Source organism: Boleophthalmus pectinirostris, unplaced genomic scaffold (assembly GCF_026225935.1).
Source record: "Boleophthalmus pectinirostris isolate CB_2022bp ecotype Guang Dong unplaced genomic scaffold, ASM2622593v1 HiC_scaffold_22, whole genome shotgun sequence".
Lineage (NCBI taxonomy): Eukaryota > Metazoa > Chordata > Actinopteri > Gobiiformes > Gobiidae > Boleophthalmus > Boleophthalmus pectinirostris.
The window spans coordinates 27702755-27729412 of NW_026571190.1; the positions used below are offsets into that span (position 1 = coordinate 27702755).

The 26658-nt window shown below is 38.1% G+C and overlaps 1 protein-coding gene across 1 annotated transcript; it reads right to left on the reverse strand.

Annotated features, from left to right (window-relative positions):
• Window positions 1–410: 410 nt before the first annotated feature.
• On the reverse strand, window positions 411–26538 carry camk2d2 (calcium/calmodulin-dependent protein kinase (CaM kinase) II delta 2). The gene is made up of 21 exons (XM_055157805.1): window positions 25755–26538; window positions 23725–23819; window positions 11713–11772; window positions 11118–11172; window positions 10918–10983; window positions 10120–10192; window positions 8645–8747; window positions 8440–8523; window positions 8168–8262; window positions 7939–8061; window positions 7765–7848; window positions 7571–7613; window positions 6434–6474; window positions 5668–5727; window positions 4674–4718; window positions 4229–4277; window positions 3918–4016; window positions 3334–3409; window positions 3162–3256; window positions 1850–2078; window positions 411–1701 (listed from the first exon to the last, which is right to left on the reverse strand). The coding sequence occupies exons 1-21, from the start codon at window positions 25814–25816 to the stop codon at window positions 1698–1700; spliced, it is 1641 nt and encodes a 546-aa protein (XP_055013780.1). The 5' UTR covers window positions 25817–26538; the 3' UTR covers window positions 411–1697.
• Between the last annotated feature and the right edge of the window lie 120 nt (window positions 26539–26658).

Sequence of the window (26658 nt, forward strand, 5' to 3'; positions counted from 1 at the left end):
TTTTACTTAAGTACAATTATGGAAGCAGTACTTGTACTTGAGTAAATTTTTAGCCATGTAACTGTACTTGCTAGTACAAATTTACAGTGCTTGTTCCAGACCACTGATCTGAAGAAAACATATTTAAAATCGTTCTAATAAACTCAGACCCAGTAAAGAAGGTAGTTCCCATAATGACCACAAGGTATGACTACAAAAATCTATAAGTTTCAAAAGGATGAAAGGGCTGTTGCCATCGTTTCTACAAAATGTTATATAATTGACTGGAGAATGTGTTTTTACATTTAACTCTTATTTATTATCACATTTCACAATTGTCAGTGATAATGAAACAGAAAGCTTTGTTCTTTCTTAATTTATTATCACATATTTTATTTTATTTTATTTGTTAAACATGTTAAGCCATCCATTGCCGTGCTGGCAACAGAACACACACCATATAAGGAGCGGTGCATTGCATTGACATCATACAATTCATCAAAAGAAATCTTTATCATGTTTTCCCTTTAAAAAAAGAAAAAAAGACAATTTTGAAGAGCATACAGCAATGATTACAAAGACACTATCACTGTCCGAAAGCAGCAGCGAGGTGACCACTGATCTCTGTGGTTGTCCAGGAAGACTTCCCCCCGGCTGCCTCAAAGTAGAGTCTCTGTACAACTGGTAAAGTAACACCCTGGAAATGACGAGAGGTAAATGACAACAAAAACCGTACATACACTCATACAGTACAGTACAAACATTATGAAAATGCCTTTCTGTCTTCTAGTTTTATACAAAGCGTCACGGGTGCTTGAGCATCCATTTGTCTGATATGATTTTGATAATTTCAGATTTTCATGTCATATTCATAGTAACTGTTTTCACAGTTCTTTGATATTGGCATTAGAAACATTTGACAGGACTGATGCACAACATTAATAACATATGCAAACAAACTAGTCAGTGATTCACAAATCAAACAGAAGATAGTATAGTTTCATATGATCTTACTCACATTACCCCCCCATGCACTACACAATAGTCTTGAATTTTCATATATTACATATATGCTACATTCTCTTAATTCATATTTCACTGATAATAAAGGCAAACATATCTTAATGCAAAGTGTAAGCTGCTTTGCTTTTCTTTACAATTAAATTAGGCTAGTATTAAAACTGGAGAATTCAAACAGTGTGACTTAGCTCATAGCAAACATAAATGTAGCTCACAAACTGGATTGGATGTCAAGTTGTAATTTGATGGTAAGAATACCCATTTCAATATCGGCTTAGATTTTGCTCAACAATCACAATGTAGTTATATACATCACCAGAAAGAAAGCAAGCTCAATTTGAACATTCTGATCTTCCAAATGTTTTTAGTATTGCACACACATGAATACACATAAAAATACAGAAGAAAAATTTCAGAGAGATTAACAGTAGTAGAGTTTTAAACATCTCTATTTTCATATTTAAAATGCATACCAAAACATCTTAAAAAAACAAAATGCCAATATGCTAATTTCAATGTCCAAATACACTGTGCTGCCACCTGGTGGTGGGTCAGAATGATGTCCATTGATAAAACTCCATTACAGTAAAATGTAGCTGTGTCCTGTGCAGAAGGGTCAGAGGTAAAAGGTCACTGGTCAGCTATTGGCTAGTGGATGGCCTTACTGTTGATGCTATAGACCGCAAGCTGACATTTCATTAACTGTCAAAAAGAGTAAAAAACAAGAGTGAATTTTAATTCAATATATATTATGCTATATTAGATCAAAAGCATGGCGTAAAGTAAAGACATGGGTCCCTTTAGGCTAAGGTTAAGGTTTCTTGTTGTGTCTCTGTTGTGTGTCTCTTACTGCGAGGGGATACTTGGAGAACCAGAGCGGTGGAAGTGGATGTTCTGCCACTTCCCGTCTCGACGGTGCCACACTCGAGTCTCCTCAGACTGCATGGTCCGGGGCATGCCACTGCCGTCCATGTACTGGGTCAAACGGATGTAAGCAATGCACGCCGCATTCTCTCCAATTAAGTGCACATGAGGATTTAAAAGAATAGTGTGCACTGGCTTATTCCCTTTAGACAGGGCTGAAAAAAAACACAGTTCTGATTGTGTAATATATTGCTTAAAGGTCCTATATTACACAAAGCTGAAACTTGCCATGTTATAATGTTGTTACCTCCTCCATACCTGGAGTTGTGTTTTGCTTCATTCACAGATGTTTGAGTAACTCTTTATTATTAGTCTGTCTATATCTCCGAAGCTCAAGTGGAGAACTTCCTGTATTACTACATGACATCATAAGGTGGAACAAAGTGTTTTCTGTTTGAGAGAAGAACTCATCCTAAATATGCTGGGTTTGTGTGTATGAAACAAAACAATTCCAGGTATGCTTGCGATAAGGAAACAGCATTATAACAGATCAGAAAACAGCGTAAAATGAAAATATATAATTTTTTTTTAAAAGACCAAAAACCAATAGCAAAAGTGTCTCCATATGTTGTTGCTTGACTGTGGAAAAGCGCCAATGCCCAGTGATTGAGGTTTCTGGGACATATCTGGTTGATCTGCTCTATTTTGATCCAGTCTGAGGACATTCTTCCATTTTTAGCAGTCATTATTCATCAGTGATTTTTTATTTTTTTTATTTTGCTCCAAGGTCACTATAATCACCGCTCTACCCTTGCAGAGAACCAGCAAATACAGTCTGGTCAATATTACAAACAAAATGACACAATTCAGTACCAGTCAAGCACTTGTTTGTAGTTCTCAATTCTGTAAAGAACGTGTATATTAAAGATGCATTATGTAACTTTGTCACATGCTTTTCTTCAGAGAGATGTTACTGCTTTGTCTGGAATGTTTCACAGTATAGCATTAAACCTTTCTATCTTTAATGGAGAACAAACCAGACCAAGTAATAGGTCAGATCTGCGGAGAGGCAACCTCACTCACAGTCAGAGTGCCTGTTTTTTCAAGGTAATTTTGACCTATAAAACCATCTGTAAATAAATAAATGTAAAGTAGAGCTGTTTAATGTCATACTGTGGAACATTCCAGGCAGAGCAATGACAGAAACAAGTAGGTGATGACCCCCAACCAAAAAGTTACATAGTGCACCTTTAAGGGTATATATACTATATCTGCCAAAGAACAAAATAAGAACTTACCATTTTCAAAATAAAAACGATGGAAGTCGTGTCCTTCCACCAGGTTTCCAAGGGCTTCAGGCTCAAAAGAGGTCAAACCAGGATCACAAATCTTCCTGTACATTACAAATGGGAAGAAAGTAAATAAATCTGTTATAAAAGTGAGTGAAAAAGTAGAAAATAAAACACATACGCATAAGCCTCAAAATCTCCATTGTTGATGGACTCAATCAGCTGCTCTGTGACTTTGATGATTTCCTGTTTGCGAGCTGAAACACAAGACCGAAGACATTCTCACTTTTACATACTTACAGTTAACTTTTTTTTAGGTATTTCAGGCATATGGGCTTTGGTGCAGAAAACAAATCTACAGTCATTTGAAAATGGTTCTAATCTAATCTACAAATTATGAAAATTATTAGAAATGGAAGGCAGGCATGACAGAACCAACAACACTTTGTTTTTAAAGCCCTCCAAGACTAATATTTTTAAGGCAAGGGGATGTATGATGTAACTTTCTTTTTACCCAACAAAACTTATAAAACAAACAAATGTGTATTGTTTCTACAAAAACAATTTTAACTAAGCAAGGTAGACAGTTACCTTTATTGTTATTGGTGCAGGCTGGGGGATATTAAAAAGGTTACTTAATTTAGGCAACACAAAGACAAGAATATAAAATATGAACCAGAAGGGTCAGATAAATTGGAAAAAGATATGGTTTAATGTACTTTCCTGAATAATGAAGGGCATTTTTCTTATTGGCTGGCAACTTACTCTGGACTGTGGAGGTGGGGGTCTGCCTGGACTCTGACATCTGAGAGGAGCGACTCTTAGAGCTCAAAAGGCCGCTCACTAAGCTGCCCAGACGGAGGGCTGAGGGGCAGGGGGTGAGCCAGCATGCATACGGGCAAGGATATAACACAAATCAATGTCATATGTGCTTTCAATGGCAGCAGAAGGGGGCCAAAATAAAGAAAAATAAATACTTTAGAAGGAGTATGGGGATCAATTTGAGGATTATCATTGTTTGTTGGGGAATGGAGTGGAAAAGACAAACTGCAGAAATCTACAGAAAGACTGTCTACCTTTCACATCCTCATCTTCTATAGTGGTGTTGGCACTTTCAATGGACTCCTTGCAAAAATGACAAATACAAGGTAAACATATAATTTGTCAGTTTCAAACACAATAGTAATAGATACATTTATATATCAATATAATATATACAATATGCAGCTCACAAAAAGTGAGAAGCACTAAAATGTTTAGCTTTAGTAGCTGTTTGAATGGAGATCCTCAGATTCAACAACAAAATAAAAAGAAAACTTTGTTCCTTTAATTTTGTGAGCATTATTAAAACATAATCAGCACTTATTTTAATTTCCTTTCTTAATGAAATGCTCATAACCATATCTACAGCATGGTATAATAATAATAATAATAATAATAATAACAATCATAATTATTATTATTATTATTAGTAGTAGTAGTAGTAGTAGTAGTATTATATTACACCTATGGCAAGAATACCTTGTTTCCATCCACTGGGTTATGAATAACAGTTGTCTGGGGTTCCTAGAAAAAAACAATTATATTATAAGCAACAGTTACTAGAATCATGAATGTATGTGAGTATATATAGCTTTTCTTCGTGTTTATCTGGGCACCAAGGGCTTAAAATTTGAATCGATCCTAGCGGCCGGCTCAGTGCTTCTAATCACTCAGTCAGCTTACACAAGATTATAACATCATCAGCCTGCCTCTGTCTATGCGTGGATGTGCTGTGTACACGGTGAACCACAAAGGAGCGAAGAGATGCCATGTGCCACATGCGTAATCAACATAGCAGCAAATGGGAAAGAAGAAAGCATTTGACATCATGCAGAGCAGTCATGTGACCTGACGTCAGACAGCGAGTCAGAGAGAGCATGCACAAACCCATAAGCCATACTCAAGGATCTGAGTACACTTATAATACTTCCCCTAAGGCAGTGAGATAATTGCTCACACAAAAACATGGGAAATACATCAACACCAATATGAGGATGATGGCTAAGCATGTAAGCACTGGTGCACAACATGTCTGATTATTAACAAATAGAAAAAGAGAACTGTAGAGGGGTGGTAGAGGTAGAGGTTGCCCTATCAGCTGTCCAAAATTAACATGTGTATAAGCTTACTGGTCCAGCCCAACATGCCCCATGCATGCATGCTTCCTTTAATAACTTGTTTATGTTCATCTCACTCAAGAATTCTGATATATTTACAAATGTTACAGCTATATGCTCAGGCCTGGCATGCTATACAAGAGCGTTTACACCCCAGAGCATTCAGGGAGAGCCTCTAGTTCAGTTAGTGAACCAGTTTGGATCACCTATAATTTACTTACATACAAATAGTTAGATTAAACTGCAAAAAAATCCAAAAGTTATGACTGAGACGCTGTGTGTAGGGTGAACCTGTACCTCCTCCACCGATTAGTGCCGTGGAGAGGCTTAGTGTGGGTGAGGTACTGTGTGAATACCAGTGCAGGGGCAGGGCCAGTATCTTTAGGACTGGTCACTGTGTTGGCTTTGTTGTTGACCTGCAGGGGGCAGTGTAAAGGGAATATGACACACAAACGCACTTTTCAGGCACACACAGACATACTCTACATACAATCATCATGTTTTCAACAACAAGTGAAATCCAGACAAGAAGTTGAAATGCCACCCAATGAGTGATCCAAAAGATAAAAGACGTATATAAAGGAGTTTGTATTAAAAACAAGCTTATTTTAGGAAAAATATGAAAACTAACAAATCAGGGATGTTTAGAAGGAATTACATTTCATAAAATGTATTAAACAAATATGTGATATAACCAGTGTATGCATATATGGTGTAAAAAATGTTTCACCACCAACAGTGATCAAAACATCACTGAAAAGCAAACTCAAATCTACATGTTAAAGCAATTACTTAAAGTATACCACTAAATTTGCCAATGATCTTAATTAAATACATACAATTTAAATAAATGCAAGATATTTAACTCAAAGATTATTAAGGGTTAGTGCTAAAAATTAAGCAACAATAAAAAGAAATGGTCAGATACACAGACTATACTGATAAAAATGGTAAGGCGTTCAGTAACGACTTTTACCCAAAGATATGCGACTGTCCCTGAATGTTAGAAAGGCACAATGCATAGACCTGCTAATAATCCAAAGAACTACTCAAGACACATAACGTTCCAACATACACTATCTATGCAGGAAAAAATGCATAAACAATTTATTAGTGGCTCACCTTAACGCCCTCTGGCTTCTTGTTGAGCAAACTCTTTGCTGCTGTGGAATGAAATAAAAACACCATTTTAATAACTGAAATTTTTAGTAATTATGGTCATTTCAACATGCACCAAGCAACTCATTTAACTGTGCCCCAGTTTCAGGTGCAAAGACAATCGGAGAACCCATAATGCAATGTACTGGTCAACTGCATTAATAGAATTTGATTATGACTTTATGCTGTAAAATAGTTACATGTAATAATTAATATACAGTGTAAATACATAGTAAACTACACATGCATAAGTATGAAATTATACTGTGTGTATGACTAAACTAAAAGAGAACTAAATGTCAGAGTTAAATAATCAGAGATTTCACTCACTCAAACCCACAGATACAAATCTAACAGTAATAGAAAAAGTACAACTTAATTTAATGAACTAAATGTGCAAGATATAATAAAATAATACTTGATATTTATACCACTAGAGGTATTGAATTAAATAGTATGTACATATATAACATATGCTTGTAAGCAAATGTCCTGTGAGCTCAAACTAGTGAAATTTCTTGTTTCTTGTTCACACCTGAATAAAGACTCTACCATTTCTCATCCCCAAAGGTAAATTTTGCTAATGTGATTATTCCTGCATTATACTGTATGCATGCTTGGTTTAAGGTGCATGTTTGTTCTAAGATCTGTGAACATTTCAGAAGTACTACTATTCATCCAAACCAGCCAATGTATTTTCATGCATGTGTAATTAATTGTCAAAAGCAGAAGGTAGCTAAAACTTATTTAATTAGCAATAACCCCTGTCATTCCAAAAAGCTTACCTCAAGTGGTTACCCAAAATCCATACAAAAGAAGGAAAAGAATTTGAAAAAAGCAAGATGAATGAAACAAGTCAAAGTACAAATGCAAAGAATGGGCGTAAGAAAAGCAAGGTACAATCACAACCAATGAAAAACATGAAAAAATATACTGTATGACTTAGCAAAGTGGAAGAGTAACAGTTCGAAGGACAGAGGAGTTAAGAGATGATAAAAGACTGTACTGTTCTGTGATAATTCAGTGGAGAATTTCCAATTAAACATATCTCCAGTTAACCTCAATATTGAAGGCCACCATTTTTAAATAATATTAACATACCTGAGAAGTTTCTTGTGACCAGCAAAGTGGTTAATATGGCTCCCTGTGGTGATGTAAAAGCAGAAAAAGAAGTGATGGTAAAAGAAAGGCAATAGAGAAATAGTGTGATTAAAAAGTCACAGCAGGAAGGATAAGGAATGAAGGCATATTTAAGACATAAAACTGAAGATGAGAAAAGAAAACTGCTGTCTCACCTTGAGTTTTCTCCTGGCATTGAATTTCTTCAGGCACTCCACAGTCTCCTGTCTGTGCATCATGGAAGCTACAGTGGACCGTTGCTGCAAGAAAGTTTATGATTTATAACTTTTCCATAATTTCAACTGAAATGTGTTTGGACTTGAGTTTATTGTTTCTGTGTTGGCACTTACACAAATCCATGGGTGTTTGAGGGCCTCAGCAGCAGTTATACGTTTGCTTGGGTTAATAGTCAGCATTTTGTTGATCAAGTCTTTGGCCTCTGGAGTGACAGTGTCCCACTCTGGCGAAGGGAACTGTCAGAAAAGAAAGATTGTTTAACAGCATATTCCTTTAAGGTAAAAAGCAAAGCATGTCATGCTAACTGTGCTCTGTTCTGTCTGAGTGAAAGTGAGCCCTTACATCATACGCTCCTGCTTTGATTTGTTGGTAAAGGCGGTGCTGATCTTCATCCCAAAAAGGAGGGTAACCCACCAGAAGAATGTATAAAATAACACCTGGAACAGTAATACTTTATGCCACATTATGCAAGAGCACATGGAAGACCACTGGGTAATATTGTGGATTTTGTAAAACTAGTGCTAGTGTATCTAATTTAGTCATCAAGCATTACAGACCAGCAAAGTTGTAGCTTTTCATGGAACAATGACAAAAATCAATAATCAGTTATTTACCACATGCCCACATGTCCACAGGTTTTCCATATGGATCTTTCCTCAGCACCTCTGGGGACAAATAGCCTGGGGTCCCAGCGAAACCTGAGGGGGCAACATGGTTGATGATGGAGAGATGGAATGGCAGGGCGAGTGGGTAAGCTGTTCTGGATGACCAATCGCTTGTCTAATCATGTGATTCATAAATGGATGGATGAATACTCACCAAACCATGCCTGCTGGTCCCCCTGCACCTCGATAGCCAGCCCAAAGTCAGCCAACTTGACCGCCGCCCCCTTCAGCTTACTGGCCAATAGAAGGTTCTCAGGCTGGGGGGGGCGGAGTCAAACAGGTTAAAGGTGATAGGTCACTGACAGCAAGCTGCTCACTGACAGAGATCTAAGATCAGATTAGCCAAAACCAAATCCTAATAGTAAACATTAGGGGTTTGTAGCTGCTAAACTGCTCTTAAATCAGTGTCTGAGGCAACACTCTTTCTGCCACACAAAGGACAGCACAACAGATGTGCATGATGGGACCAAGACTCTGGACACAAGGTGAAGGTGAATCACTCATGGAGCCTACTCAAGTGTAAGCAGACGCCATGTTTGTCATTATCAACACGCATGTCAGAGAAAAGGATAGAGACCAACTGTGGGCATTAAAAAGTCACACAGCCACATATGGGCAACAACAAAAGACAAAACACATACTGACAGTTTAGTTAGTTTACTGTGTTCCTAAATGTATGCACAAGGCCACTGTAGACACATACACATGGACACAGGTGCAGAAAGGTCTTTCCTAACCTGAGGCCAGTTAGGCAGCATGCTATAATGAATTATTCATTTGCTAACATTTACAGTCTAAACACAGACAGTCTGAAAGCAGCCAGTCAATGGCACACATATGACTTAACTGCATGCACTTAGCTGTGCACAGAAACTCACAATTTGACTATTTAACACAAAAATGAAAACAGCAGCCTGCATGATTTTACAAATTCTTCATCTTTGAAAGGTCATTATGGAGTCCAATGATTCACTAAATATGGTATCTTCTTGTATGCCCTGTATAATACTAACAAACTGTACTTTAATATATTCAAAAACACAATTTTCTCAATTTTGAAATGCTCCTGGGAGCTCAGATGAAAAATTTTATTATTATTATTATTATTATTTATGACATTGACCATGATCTTTTCATGTCCCAACATTTTAACATAATCATGTAAATGATCATCATTCCTAAATTTCTGCTTGGCGATTATTCGATTTCTTTTCAGCCTAAGGCCAACTCATAATTAATGAGATGAAGTTGCATCTGCTACAGTAAAGGACACATAATTCAGGACTGAGTCAAGGTCAAATATAAAAGAAACCATGTCTGCATCTCACAAAGCCATTTCAAATATGTATATTGGAAAACTCAACAGATAACTCAGAAACATGTTTCACAAAACTGATGTAGGTATAACTGAAGCTGTATAGCTCATCTCAGTTTTAGGCAAGATTGTGTTGCTAACTGAAGGAAAGAGGGATGTACTGACAGATACACAACTCCAAAGTTGTGCATAATTTTACATCCACGAAGGTGGCATGATGGCAATGGAACACATTCAAACACACTCTCTTAAAGCACCAGTGGACAGGAGGCAGGGCCTAACAGTCACAGCCACATTGTGCTGCTCATACAAACCTTCAGATCTCTGTGGACAATCCCATTAACATGGCAGTGATGAACGCTCTCCAGGATCTGCTGTATGCAGTGGCTGAAGGCAGGGCAAAAAGGAAAAAAAAAGCAAATGCCATGAATGAATGGATAGAAAAAGAAGTTGGGAAATTATTATTACAATGTATCATCTGGTAAATGATGTGTTCTGAAAAGATGATTTTCGGATATGTGAATATGAGCACTGCACAAGGCCAAGTAATAAAACAATTATGACAGAAGAACAGGAACAAGCACTAAGCCTGTGTGAATTTCTTTTCCTCTGGGGAGCCACTGCTTCAACATACAGCACACAATGTAAGGCTGGCAGCACCATATGATTAATATTGTGGCCTGAACCTCGTTAATCACTTTTATAAATAACTCCTGGAGATGCCTCAGAGACAAGCAGATGTATCACACCTCTGAGATGACAACCGTATATAAGGTAAACACTCAGCCACAGTACTCTGTGTGACAGGGGCAGGAGCGCAGTAGTCTGTGTGTGACAGGGGCAGAGGCGCACTACTCTGTGTGCGACAGGGACAGAGGCGCAGTACTCTGTGTGCGACAGGGGCAGGAGCACAGTACTCTGTGTGTGACAGGGACAGAGGCGCAGTACCCTGTGTGTGACGGGGCAGGAGCACAGTACTCTGTGTGTGACAGGGGCAGAAGCACAGTACTCTGTGTGTGACAGGGACAGAGGCGCAGTACCCTGTGTGTGACGGGGCAGGAGTACAGTGAGTATACATAGAGCAGTATTCCTTGAGAGTGTGTGTACATTACCTGGCATCAGCCTCACTGTAGTACTCCCTGGCTACAATATCCTCAAACAGCTCTCCGCCAGTCACTCTATAATCAGAACAGGAAATGGATTTTTATTTACAGTGAGTGAAATTTTTTTGAAATATTTAGAACAATATTTCATTATATTACTTACAGCTCAGCAAACATTAGACATTGTAAAAGAAAATTTTGCAACTTACAAATCAAACACCAAATAGTGGAAACCCTCTTCTGATATGCTGTCATGAAGCCGTACTGCACACAAGCACATGTAAATTGGATAAATACACTTCAAGATACATTATTTGTAACAGTGTTCATTGAATTTTGTCATAGCAAATTGAAATTTAACAATTAACAGGGAAAAAACACATGAGGAATATATTTTGTCATTTCATTCTTTACAGTTACTTTTGTTTACAATGCACTAGTATGAACAATCAGAACAGAATCAATCACCTAAGGAGATTACATTAAACAGTAATTTCTTCATTGTGGTATAAATAAAGGTTCTCTTATCTCCTCTTACACTTATTAGGGACAATAATAAACAGTGTGTAAAGCAGAGCATTTTTCCTAAAGAAATAATGAGGACAGGCGAGTAAAGGGTCAGCAGTGGTGTCTTTGTGCTGACTCAGCTGGTGGAGCGCACACATATATCATCATTAGACCATTCTCACATCAGTACACGTGCACACGCTTTCTCTTGCACACATTCATAACTGTGTCGACAAGATGAATAGCCCTGCACACAGCCACCTGAACCTGAGATGTGTGTGTTTGTGCACAGCTCACCGATGTTGGGGTGCTTCAACAAGCGGCAGATCCTCGCCTCTCTCTCGAGCTTTTGATGATCTGAAAGGCAAACAACACACAAGACAAAGCCCGACAGTCATTTCATTGCATTTTATTATTCTCTGTCATGACTGGTTTGATGAATCATCTGACACACTGGGAGCTGCACACTGGTTTTGACTGAACTGACACCAGCGTTTGGGGAGACTGTGTCTCATGTGCTAGATATAAACATCGACCTTCTCCTATATTATCTCCTCTCCTTATCATTTATAAAGTAATGACCAGAAGTAATGTGACTTGATATGTGCACGCAATGCAGCTGAGAACAACAAACAACTAAGTGGTTCATGCATAGCATAATTAATGTTAGAGCAATAGCATGGATTTACTATATCTGGATTCACTATATAATTTACTTGTAAAATATTTTAATTGATATATGATTTTATACAAAGGTGAGCAAGAAGCGAAGCAGAAGTCTCAAGGTGTTGGTAAAATTAATTTCAGCAAATTGTGGCTCAGTTGATGGAGCACTTTAGTTTTGGACTAAAAGGGTCATGGCCAGTTTTCTTTAATAAATAAATGTATGTCCATTAAGAAAAGCACAGATGCTACTTTTAATAAAGGATTGTGCCTATTTGACACACAACTATGTGAATTCATTCTTCCTACATATTCTAATTATGTGATATGATGAAAATAATCATGAATACAAGGTTACTATCTTGAAAAGCCCATACTGTCCATGTATTCCAAACCCATAAATTTCAATTAAATTTTTTACATTATCTCAAAAGACTTCCAAAAACAATGTATAGCTGTTATGAGTTCTATACTGTGAGTTAGCCCTTTTCCGCTCTCATTGAGGACAAGGAGAGACTGAGAACAGAGTACAGCAGAATGAGGGTTCTACTTAAAAATAGGACGCCTATTTTCTACTTTCATCCTTGTCCTCTGCTTTTTCCTCTCGATGCTATGGAAACTGTGGACTCAGTTCAATCGAGAGCAGCAAAGCACACCATGCAGCTTGTTTCCATTATAAGATACTCGGGTATCTACATAGTATGTGTTGCTGGCAAGTCACAATAGAAGATATATGCATATACCATATACTCTATAGCATATACATTATAAATACACATACAGCCCATGTTTTGCAAGTTCTGTGCTCAATCATTTCAACTGAAAGCTCTGATTTACAATGCCAGGTATCCACAAAAAAATAATTATGTGTTTGGCCTTGATTGAGGGTTTTGTCATTTCATATTTACTAATAAAATATGCAACCAAACCTTGAAAAATACTTATAGCAAGACTTTGACATGTTTTTAATATAATTAAACATAGCTTCAGCCTTAATTTTCTTTGACTCTTTCTCTCCTGCACTCCTCTCCACAGGTAGTCCACCTCCCAGCCGGCTGGACATGTGTTGTCTAGCAACTCCTACACCAATCAGAGCGTCAGGCTTCTTCTCTCCTCTGCAGTGGAACCAGCCTTGCATGCAAATGGCCGACACTAAGTTCAGACACAACTATCTCTAACTCTACTCATCTAACTTCAGGAAAACTGGTATAACGTGTTGTTTAAGGTCACATATAGAAAGATTTCTTTAAACAGATGTGATCATATGCAACTAAAGGAAGCAGAACTCTGCATTGCATTAGACACCTTCTGAAGTAAAATGTTTTTGCTGACAAATAATATGATTCTTTGTTGTATTTTCAAAATATAAAAGTTGTCCTGACAAATGTACAAGATACTAACTAGTTTTAAGAGGAGTTCTTGGGACTTTTGTTTGAATGTGCCTGGTGCCAGATCAGGATGATCATAAGATATATATAGTTATTTTAAATTGCAACATGTAATTAATTCAATTGTACATTGATAATACCTTTTATAAATGTTCATTGTCTTTTAGAGCATTTGACATCAAATTATTTGCTCAAAAAAGTCTCCACATGGCAGTGTTTTGTTCATCCTGAAGAGAATTCAACTGGGAGGAAATCTATTCTTGTGTCACTTCCAGTTCCCTGATTCCTGGTGACAAAACTTTATTTGCATTGCTGCAGGATATTGTGGTGCACAAAAGGCAACCATGTCAGTAACTTCTCTAATGTGGTTTGCATCTGCTCAGCTGTTTCAGCAATAACAGAGCCATGTTCCTCTATTCATCTGATTCATTCAGGGTTTCTTTCTGGCCTACAAATCACATTTTACACATTCAACAACCAGAGTGCTGCAGCTGCCTGGCACTTCCAGGCTGACGACATTAAGGTGTGACAAGCTGACAAAAATACTTGCCAGTCTTTTAGAAGCAAAATGTATGAGAGTCTAAAATCTAATTTGAAATTATTTCAGCTATCAGCATTACTAATGAAATAAATAAACCTGATGGCAGCATTTATTATGGGATGGGACAAGACAATTTCCATAAGGTGAGACGAGATACAAGATAGGGTCCACAAGAACAAGACATGATGAAATAAAAAAATAAAAAATTCTAATATATACATTTCATGATACAATTTCCAATTTTACCTGAACATTTTTTTATTTATTTGATTTTGTATTTTTGTTTCCACTCCAGTACTGCTTTTTGGAACTGTAAGATACTCGCCAAAACTCACTCACCAACACGTGACCCTTTTTTGTTCAATTGTAATGAACACTTGGAAATTTTTCCATGTGTGCACAATTTTGTCTCATGAGATCTTGTGGGAAGAGATCTTGTACCAGCCTCAGCATTTATGTTTATTTTCAGTAAAACCACCCATTTCATCAGTTTTCATTTAAGACTAGCTTCTCCTTTGGCCTATGTTACCCTATGGACAGCATTGCACACGTGTAGTAGTTGTTAAAAATCTTTAACACAGACGGAGCAGCTCAGGTATGCTGACAGCTGCCACACCGTCCCTCCATAACACTGACCTTGTGCATTTGTCACGTCATAAACCATCGTGTCTCAAAGAAGCATTTTCTCAGCATCAGCACTCCAAATTTGTTTGGTTCCTAGATTGATATTTCGCACTACCACATTTATGGTTCTGCTGTTTAAGTCTCTGTTAAAGTTGACTTCATGGTATGAGTTCAGTAGTTAAAATCCTTCACCACCACAAAACAGCCCCAAAACACACTTCCTCTTTTGAGTTTTGACAATGTAAATAGCCTTTGCTCCAGTGTATCTGTTTGATTTCATCTTCCAATTATAAAGCAAAACATGCACAAAAGAAAATTGAAGTTGGTAATGTTATCCTTTATCACAGGTTTTGTCAAAACTTGTGATAAAGTTTTGTGTGTGTGTGTATGTATACATATATATATATATATATATATATATATATATATATATATATATATATATAAAAAAAATGTGTTTCTCACCTTCCACGGTGGTAGGTCTCTCTCACCCTCATTCAGCTCGGGTCCTCTACCAGAGGCCTGGGAGCTTGAGAGTTCTGCGCAGTATCTTTGCTGTTCCCAGTACTGCACTTTTCTGGACTGAGATGTCCATTGTTTTTTCCCGGTATCTGTTGTAGCCACTCTTCCAGTTTGGGGGTTACAGCCCCGAGTGCTCCGATCACCACAGGCACCACTGATGCCTTTACTTTCCAGGCTCTCTCCAGCTCTTCCTTGAGCCCCTGGTATTTCTCTAGCTTCTCGTGTTCCTTTTTCCTGATATTACCATCGCTTGGTATTGCGATGTCAAACCACCACGGCTCTGCTCTGTTTCTTATCCACCACCACTATGTCTGGTTGGTTCGCCATCACCATTCTGTCAGTCTGTATCTGGAAGTCCCACAGGATCTTGGCTCGGTCATTCTCCACAACCTTTGGAGGTGTTTCCCACCTTGATCCTGGGGTCTCCAGCCCGTACTCTGCACAGATGTTTCTGTACACTATGCCCGCCACTTGGTTATGTCGCTCCATGTATGCTTTCCCTGCCAGCATCTTACACCCTGCAGTTATGTGCTGGACTGTCTCAGGAGCCTCTTTGCACAGTCTACACCGTGGGTCTTGTCTGGTGTGGTAGATCTGGGCCTCTATTGCTCGAGTGCCCAGGGCCTGCTCCTGAGCAGCCAGGATCAGTGCCTCTGTGCTGTCCTTCAGACCAGCCCTCTCAAGCCATTGGTAGGATTTCTTGATATCAGCCACTTCAGTTATGTTCCGGTGGTACGCCCCATGTAGGGGTTTGTCCTGCCATGATGGTCCCTCCAGCACCTCTTCCTCTGGACCCCACTGTCTGAGACATTCTCTGAGCACCTCATCTGCCGGGGCCTTGTCCTTGATGTACTCAAGGAGCTTGGATGTTTCATCCTGGACAGTGGTTCCCACACTCACTAGTCCTCGGCCCCCTTCCTTCCGGCCTGCGTACAGTCTCAGGGTGCTGGATTTGGGATGGAACCCTCCATGCATGGTCAGGAGCTTTCGTGTCTTAACATCTGTGGTCTGTATCTCCTCCTTTGGCCAGCTTACAATCCCTGCAGGGTATCTGATCACTGGCAGGGCGTAGCTGTTGATTGCCTGCACCTTGTTCTTGCCATTGGCCGTAGCCGCTTTCCTGGGCGAGATGCGAGAAATGGGCGATATATATATATATATATATATATATATATATATATATATATATATATATATACACACACACACACACACACATATACACACATATATATATATATACATATATATATACATACATATATATAGATGATAAGATGTTCCACTGTGATCTAATGACTTTCTTTACTCGCAAAGGTCCTCTTTTAGTCATGCATTACTTTTTAGTTGCATGCCTAAACAGACAACTCAACAAGCAACAACACAACTTCAGTAACAGAGACAACAACAATCCTCTGATGTTCTATTATCATATCAGAATGAATTACCAAGTCTGTCCAAAATTACACCTGAAGCACTAGACAGTAGTTTGTGATGTGTCCCTTCTGCAACTGCACTGCAGCAGGGCTTTCAGTTCATATGTCTGAGAGAGACTTCCTATAAATGTAACTCCATCAGATTTGGATCATATAAAAGAAAACACAAGGAGACTCTTGATGTTATGAGCCTACAAAGACACACTACAATGCCTGTTCAGTGCACTGTAATTGATCAGATTATTCTGGACATCTGATTTGTGCATGGTCTCATCTTTCATTGGACTAGATTGAATACACACCCATGTGTAGGAGCCAGAGCTGGAGTTCTGTTCAAATTAGCACTGATTTAAGAACAAGCCTGAACAAGAGAGTGTGCTGAACTTTCAGGCATAAGTAACAAGATTTCAAGGCAGTAGAAAAATCAGTTCTGTACAAAAAATAAAAATAAAAAATAAAATTATACATGGAAACCATAAATCATAAATAAATCACAATATTCATGGGCAAATGGTCTTCGATACAAATGGATGACTATCTTTTCTGTAGGCATTCTTTGTGTGAGTTTTTGGGCAATGTTATGAATAGTAAGGAGGAGGAGACAGTATGTACACTGTAACTTTATTTCATGTCATTTTACTTTTATTGCATTTTTACTACTATTTCATAACTATATGTGGCTTGCACCAAAAATTATTTAATAAAATTTAATAAATAAATTCACTAAACCGCATTTCCAAAGTTTGTCAAGGCCTTAAAGCACATAGGTGTAATATTTATGGTTGATCATTTTATCTTCGCTACTATTTTAGATCCAGCCAAGTGATCTCTCTGATCTGTTTTTATTGCTACAGAAATAAAGCTTAAAGTTCAGAGGTTGAAAGTTTTACACCAGGGGCCTACTAGTATATAACTCTACAGGAGATTCAATGAGAGGGGTAGGAGTTTATAAGATTACACTTCTTTCTACTTTTGTGCATAACTGTATTACTGCACAATATGTACAATAATATTTCATGTTATACCATAGTATTTTATGTTCAAATACATTAACAGAACTATATTGATAAAAAAAAAAGTTTTTGAAAGACTCCAAACTTATGAATACATGAATAATAAATATTGAATTCTGTAATTATTTTTTGTTTACCAATTTTATGGCTTAAAATCTTTCCAACTGACAAGGGTTGTTGTTGAGCTTGATAATGATCCCACTTCTTAGGCTATAAGGAAGAAATCATTTCAACTTTGTTTGCGGTGCTGACAGAGTTTATTTCAGTTTGTACAGGAGCATAAATCAAAAAAATGTTGAGGAGATGCTTTGTGCCAGACTATGCTATAGTTCTCAGAGCTACTTTCCATCTGCAAAAAATACAAACAAACAGTTCTAAAAAAGTACAATGACATTAAAAATCTCTATCCCATTCCCACCCTATTCCCTCTGTGCACTTAATCGGGCATAATTTAGTTGTTAGTTATGAGTTGTTTTTCCTACATTAGTTGGCACTTAAGATGGCACTTGTTAAAAGGTATGTTCTTCACATTTTACACTAAACTTTTTGAAGTCTTTGCATAGTTTTGCTGGTAATTTGTTCCATTCTGTTATAGTTTTGAAAGAGAATACTGAGTGGCCTAGAGCTGTTTTACTTTTAGGTATGCTACACTGGCCAGAGCATGTGAACCTTGTTGTTGTGGTCATTTGTTCAGATGTTAATGTGACAGAGACGACACTGAACCAGTTTTTGTTTCATGCAGAAGCACGGAGATATGAGCCATAAACGTAACAATCTGACAGTTAAAAAACATTCTACCATTCAACTTCAGTAAGACATATCAACAACATAAGAAATGCAAAACATGCAGTCTGCTATGAGTAGTCAACAGATGCAGGAATCAAGCCTAAAACCTTTTATTGTCAGAATAGTATTATTATTATTATTATCTGCATGTATTTCTGTTGCACGCCTAATTAAATCTTGCATGTGAATAGACCCAGCACAGTGAGCAGACTATGATAACTGTGATCCGTTTTAATTATGCATTTTTAATTAAAACAATGCATTGAGGTGATCGTCATGTGAACAGAATATAATGCCCATCCCAAATATTGTTCTATTCAATGTGCTGCACAATGAGACAATCCCAAAACACCGTCACCCTCCACCAGTCCCAAATGTAAGAGGCACAGCATCCAAGATAACTCCTTTGCATTCTGGAACAAAAGGCAGCTGGTGTCACAGATAAATGACCCTCCCCCAGTATTGCTGTTATTATTCTAACAAGTTGCTTTATCTTGTATGCACATGCAGCTATAGGAGCATGAATAGTGCAAGTCTTCTTTTTTTGTGTGATCTAATGTTTATGTCATAACAGGTGATGACATGGAAGAAATATGTATCATGTTTTTATCTGGATGTTCTCTATCAATTTAAGGACCTATATTACACAAAACTGACTCTTGTGAGGTTTAAGCCATTTTAGAACATTGTATCCTTATCAAAACATACCCGAAATTGTGTTTTGATTTATTCACACATGTTTGAGTCATTTGGGTACACCTCCAAAGCTCAATATGCTCTGTTCCACCTTTTGATGTGGTCGTTTTTAAGTTAACAGTTACATTTTACCTTTTGTTTTGGAAATTCCAGGACTGAAACTATCCAAATGATTCTAGTGAAGGTGTATCAAGTTTACAGTGGAGCACTTCCCGTAGAGTGTTTTCAGTTTGACAGTTTTCACAGCCTAAATATACAGGGCGTATGTATTAATATTGGATAATACTAAAGAGATTTATGGAAATAGTGATAGTTCATACAAGGCTTTACAATATCATTCATTATATTCTCTTGGAGATAGTTGGAAGGGAAATAGTGAGGTGTTTTTCCTCTTTTTTTCCTTAATGGCCAGTAAGATGCATTTATTGATAGATGGACAGTCATTCGTCATCCATTTTGAATTTTGAAGATAAATGGTTTCTCAAACCTGTGTAAATTAAACAAAGTACAACTCCACTCTGTTTTTGAGGAGGTTAGAGCATTACAACATGCCTTAAAGCTCACAAGGGACAATTTTGCGTCATAAACAGGCCCTTTAATGACATATTAGCCTTCAGAGTTGCTTCAGAGTAGAAACAATGGAAAAGTCAGGGGTTATTTAGAATTAACCCTACAACCTCACTGTTTATGAAAGGAGCATATTTCATTGTATCCACAATAGGATGCACTCAATGTATTTTTCTCACAAAATATTTACTGTTTGTGATGTACAAATGAGTAAACATAGGCAACGTAAGGTAAAGTGATTCATTTGAAAAGCTGAAAGTGCATGTACTACAAAGGGCAGAGGAACATGTCCACAGAGAGGAGTAGAAAAAATGTGCAAGTGTGCAATTAAGAGTTTCCCCTCTGTGTGGAATCCATTAACCTTATTAGTTATAGTGTTCGCATTTTCAAGGCTGGATGATCAATCAAGTCTTTTCTCAACAGCAACTTGTAACTGCAAACTGAATTTCATCAAACTATCACTGATGGCAGATGTACAGGTATTTCTAATTGCATATTTTGAGTCCATATCCCCACAGTATTAGGATACATAAACAAATGCACTTTTTGTGTGTCCTGAGGATAAAAGCACCTCAAACTAAAATACTGGCTATTTTCTAAAGATAGGAACTCTCTTTGAGTCAGTGTGAGACACCGATAGTGACGCAAGCACTTATTTTTAGCCTGAAGTACCCAGTGAGTCATGTGACCTGCCTTTTTACCTACTGATACCACCCTCCCTTCTCATGTGTGTGGGCTTCAGTCTCCAACCAGGGCTAAAGAACAACACCTTGTCCATCATTACTGCTATAGCACATTCACATATCTGCAGGATTTTAAAAGCAAATTCAGACTGAGTAGCATTATTGGTACAAAGGTATGTTTGGGGTACACGATGTTCTATTATTCTGTCCTAATGCATGGAGGGTTATTTTGGTATAGACAGACATTTCTTTTTCATTTCATCTCCATTTACAATTAACACTCACTACAGTTACATCAAATTTGTAAATTGAACTGCATAAAGAGTTCATTTAAAGAACAATAATAGTGCTAACCACGGAACAGAGACAGCCCTACATAAGTAGCACAAAGCCTTACAGCCCACATCATATGCAAATGAAAAGTGACACAAGATCGCAGACAGAGTCATAGTGACAGGACACTGACGCATGCACCGATGGAGCAGACAACTGCTGTGAGCAGTGCAGAGTATATATCCTAACACACAGCCAATGATGACCACCCTTCATGCTACTCCAGATTATAAAGCTCTTACTCTCTCACTGTGCTGTCATCCTTTTTCTCTCCTCTCACTTTCATTCACTGGCTCATCTAGCACTCTTAATGAAATGCTGCATAATCAGGAGGATTGCGGATTGTGGGAGTGTGACTGGTGCCATGGACCCATACATCTGTGACCATGATTTGTGCACATTCTAACCACCAATCCTCCTATAAACCTCTCACAAATGCGAGTGAGTGGGGTTGGGGGAGGTCATGATCCTGCTGGGGAGAAAAGGAATCAGACTTGCAAAACCAAAGCTTATCGGAGAAAGAGGGTAAGACCATATCTGACATGCCAGTGCGCCCAGTATGTAGAGAAATTTTAAAGGGAGAGAAAAGTATATGTGACATGTGTATACTCACAAACAAACATGCATGTGATACGATAAACCCTGGTGGTATTTTTGGAAAATCTATCCCAGCATGCAAAGTAGTGAGACGACCAATCTGTCTGCCAAGGTGTGTATTACCAACACATCACCCAGCAGGCAGGAAGATCAACGAAAGCAGAGGACAGATGAGGAAGGGAAAGGCCATGTGGTTTAGGATGCTTTTAAGTGAAAGAGGAAATATAAAACTGTATAAAAATATAAAATGTAAAAAAATAAATAAATAAATCACATAGATTTATTTTTACTGATGGAAGGCATAATGTTTTGTTTTCTACTAAAAATTCCAAAAGTAAATTATGACTTTAAATGAACTTGTTCTTTTGACCATGGTGTTTTGTTTTGTTTTTTGTTTGTTTTTTAACTCAGTGCTTGGTCTTATCTGAATTGGTTAATTGATTGATTATTATTGATTATTGGTGAGTTGATTAATGCTGTAAGTTATTTGTTTAAAGGTGCACTGCATAACCTTTATTGGAGAGGGTATGCCACATGCTAATCTTCATATCGATATATACTTAACTGTTCAGCCTGGAATGTTTCGCCATAAGGCATTAAACTTATCTATCTCCATGGAAGCAAGCAGGCCAAGTTACAGATCAGTTCGGTGGAGAGGCGTGCCCGCTCACAGAAGGAATGCATGTTCTTAAAGGTATTTCTGAATGATAAAATCACCTCTAATGAAACTAAAGCTGAATAGATTTTTAATGCCATATACTCAGGAGCATACCAAGCAAAGAAATAACATCTCCGTAAAGAAAATAAATATGGAGTACCCTCCACCAGAAAAGTTACACAGCGCACCCTAAAATAGCTCATTTTAGACAGAGGCAAACCTCAGAAGCAACACTCACAAAAGCACAAAGCACTAATCTGCAACAAATGTAACACGTTTTGCTGGATCATCAAATTTGAATCCTAAACTTCTGAGACTCACTGTGCTGCTACCAAAACATTAATCATATTCTCTGATGACTAAGATCCCAATTTCACAATCAGATAACACCAGCGATCACAGCCAACCCAACAGTGACACAACTCCATTGGTTGCAGCAAAAAGAGCAATGCACCACTGGTTTGCAAAGGAAAATGTGCTGCTGGCCATTCTTAGGTCATGTGTGTGCTTACATGTGCATGTGAATATTTCCATGTGTGAGAGAACATGTCTATATATGTGCATGTCTTGGGCCTATGGCAAATAGGCCAGCAGCAACAATTACAGTGACGGATGTGAGAGAACTGGGTCGTCTTTGCGAGAGCTCTGCCCGTGGGACGACAAGACCAGCCAGAGCCCCACATCAATACAGAACACACACACTCGGACACACAAGATAGAGCTATATGGAACATCAAAACTAAAGGGACAAAGCGCGAGGAGGCTGCAGTATGTGACGTATTAAATTAATTATTAACCGTATTAATATTTTTTCTCATATTAATTGGTCTATTTTTTTATTGAGTTTCATTTAATTTTTAATAAAGATGTAATATTAATTTCACAAAGAAAAGCAAGAGTTTTAATCACTGAATTTTAACACCATAAAAGTCTAAATTCTCCCTGCAAAGTCTGAACTCTAAACCACATGCTTTTACTGAAGAAGGATTGGCTGTAGACCTTTCAAAGAAAGAGATCAAAGCTGATCATTGACAGTTTTAAATTACTTGATTTTGAATCAATTTAAAATTCAATTCATTTAGTTTTAATGATCAGCTAGAGGATTATAATCAAGAGGTCTGTCTACATTACAGCCAGTACTATGGCAGTGAAAACAGGTGAACATTTTTTGTTTGTTAAATTGCACTGATCTATATCTCTTCGTGAAATTATTACTAAACACCATTTCTATATGTAATAAGAAAAAAATAATATTTGAAACTAAAATCAGAATAAGATTTTTTTTTATATCTACCCTCAACTTTCTTAAAAGGAGTGTTATTGTTTTGTTGCCTTTTAGTGTTGACTTGTACAATTTAACAAACTATTATCCTAATGTGTATTATATTCTATGACCATATTAGGCAAGAAAAGTGTTTACATTTAGACATGCACTACATTATTTGATCTTACAGCTAAATAATATTAAGGAGTTTGTTAACTTATAGTGTGATATACACTGATACAATAGGATTTATTCATGGATGTAATGAAGGTTATTGCTTAAAAAACTATTTTTATTACCAGTCAAATTGGCATTAAAAAAATTTTTTTTTCATGTATTTAAAACATGAATAAACAGGGTTAGGATAATTTGAAATATGAATACTATATATTAAATGCATACACATTATGCTTGGACACTCTTGGCCTAAAGCATATTTTGAGAATGCCATGTTCACAGTTCGTTCACATGTCAGTGACTGGGGGCATGTCCTTCTGTGCTGTCCTCCTGTCTCTGTGTATCATGCTGGGAGTCCTACCTCTGGCAGAAAGCTTCTTGGTGTTGATGATTTTGGCAGCATATTCTTGTCCAGAGGAGATCTTCACACATCTTCTGACCACAGAAAATGCACCCCTAAAACAAATATGAAGATATGTTGTTTTAAGTATGTTTTCTTAAAATTATTTGTTTTCATGTAATTACCAAGAAAATCACCACCAGGACAGTACATAGCCAACTGCAACACTACCATGTGTCCTGGTCTTTCCGACACTTGTATGAAGATCAAAAAACTAGGTCAGCTATATTTAAGAGAAGGAGGCTATGAAGGACCGCATCTCTCATCCAGAACAGAACACAACCCTGAAAAAACCCACTTCTGCTCCACTCAGCTATGTAGTTACATCTGCTACTTTGCTATTCAAACTTGAACAGTACAGTACAGGCTTTGTGTTTCAGGCTACAACTTGGCCACACTCCAATATGATTTACAAAGCTAACCATTTTATGTATATAATGTAATAATAATAGTACACATCTAACCTCTTAAGTGGGCATTTTCCTAATACATCTCACTAATTTATAGTGAATTTTGTTGAGGAAAAATCACAGCACTGTCATAGTCTGAGTCTGTTATTATTATCTTTTTTACTTGATTATCCTTCATAGTTTGCAACAAGCCTGGAGCATAAGTGAAGTCATATGTCATAGGATACACAAAGGAGCTGCAAAATGGCATTCCTGTGAAAGGTCATAATTGATTAAACAGATTGAGTAAGATTGTAAATGAATAGTAACGAGACTTTTTATTTGGACAAAACTGGTCAAGACAAAAATGATTGCATGCACAGATTATCAGCAAAACGTTTTATCATAAAACTTTTTATGATAATCTGTATCAGAAAAAGTGTTAATCTTCAATTTTAGTAATGACAAATGCCACACATAATACAGCAAAAATATACATGAAAAAACATAGCCTTTATTTATACTGGAAATGATGAAAGCAATGAAGCAATGAAATCCTGCAAATTCAAATGGTGGGAGGTCATGGGCTTACAGCACAGAGACCAAAACTCAGGTGAGTGGAATAGCACTGAAAGCCCTGTGTGTGCATTATTAATGACTAATGGTGTTAGATGGATATAGCTTAGGATCATATGTAGGAGAGGGCACTCTATATTTATTCTCCTATGCTAGCCTTGAGAGTGAAAGGCGGAAGGAAGGATTCAATAAACCGCCATAAAACAAGGCAATAATGAGAATACATTTTTTTTATTTGTTCTGGTTTACTGCATTCAGTATCAGCTCATGTTGCAGACAGGTGCAAGGCTTCTTTGTACTGGCCTTTTAAAGGTAGGCTGACCACATAGATCCATAGGCTTGGCCTACACATGAGTAGATGTACTAGTATAAAGAACATTTAACGTGGGCTATTCTCTGTGATGCCTCCTGACCCTATGGGCTCCGTCCGTGTCTCTCAGTCTGGGGTGAGGAATTCCCTGGTCGTGTCTGGTAATTGACCGCAGCTCGGTGCTTGGCTGAGGAATGTGTCATCGCCAACTACATGGTGTGCTGTCGCATTACCGAGTGTATTTCTGTCACGCGGGAAGAGGAGGACAGTTTGGGGCGGGAGGAGGGGAGTCATTTAAGAAGGCTAGTAGTTAGTGTTGGTGGTGGGTTTCCAAATCTCGCCGTTTTACATTTTTACACGCGGGGTCGGGTTACAGTGTGGGAGCACATGAATTGGACGTTCCATAAAAAGGCACCATGCGCATATGCGTAAAGAGTCTGGCGGAACAATACAAAATGTATTTTTCAAGCAAAATGGGATCATTGGCTTTTAAATGTGTGGTGAAATGTGCCATTCACGATACACTGGAGCATATAAAGCTGGTTTTCTGGAGTACGTCGCATACAGTAGGCTACACCAGCAGCGTTTACCCACACACGGAACACTGCAACACACAGAGCCTGGATCCCGCGTCCCTAAGCCAAGGCGGCCTATTACATAACAGACTGACATTTCATACGGATTGATGCCAGATGAGGGAAAAAACATGCTCTTACTTCCCCAGCTCTTCGAACAGCTGATATTCATCGGTAAACCTCGTGCAGATCGTTAACGCCATCCTGAAGGAGGTGCCAAAGGTGAGCGGAGATGCGGGGTCTACTCAATAGACAATTGACTCAATCCACCTCCACACGCACTGGCACGCACGCCTGTCAACGACACCTCCCGGTTTATGTCCTGGACCCGTAGACCAAAGGCAGGGATTCATGCACAGCCGAAGCGCATCGGCGGTTCCTGCGACAAAAAGGTAGCCTACTGTCTTGAGCTGTGCTTCAAAGATGTAAGGTTCCGTAGTGTTGCAGGGATCTTGTTTTCCTTCAAGCGCTCGTCACGGCTCGTAAGCGCAGCATTTTGCGTGCATTTCAGTGTTTTGTTTGGAGCGTCCGTCCGTCCGTTGCTGCAAATGGGGAGTCTCTGCGCGCATCATACGCCGCACTACAGCGCAGCGCACCTACCACCGGCTGTGCTCGGAGCCCCGCCCCTTTCCCTGCATCCCACACAGGTCAACAATAAGACCAACACAAATGTGCACAGTAGAACTGGATCTTTAACTCCTAGACTGTTTTCATTACATAAAATAGACTATTTGTCTATGATACGTCCACACATTACCACAATATAAATCCATGAAGCATCTCAAGATGTGACTTGACTGATATAGCCTGAACTTGAAGTCAATGACCTGAGTAGCATGGTAAGAATCTGTCAAGTAAGATTTTATAATTCATCATCATAATCCCTTGATTATATCTTTGGACCTCAGTTAAACAAAGCAGTGTGGAGTTTCCATTGTTTGTTTAGGACACAGGATAAATAACAAAAATATTCATTTTGTTCTCCATTCATGATCCGTTAGCCTTTTGTGAGCCTTATTATGAACTAAAAGGTATGCTATTCTAC

Coding starts and splice junctions, on each gene's coding strand:
- camk2d2 (XM_055157805.1), bottom strand. CDS start 25,816: ATGGCGTTAACGATCTGCACGAGGTTTACCGATGAATATCAGCTGTTC. Junction 8,524..8,644: donor GGACCAGCAGGCATGGTTTG/GTGAGTATTCAT, acceptor TTGCCCCCTCAG/GTTTCGCTGGGACCCCAGGC. Junction 4,278..4,673: donor ACCCAGTGGATGGAAACAAG/GTATTCTTGCCA, acceptor CATTTTTGCAAG/GAGTCCATTGAAAGTGCCAA.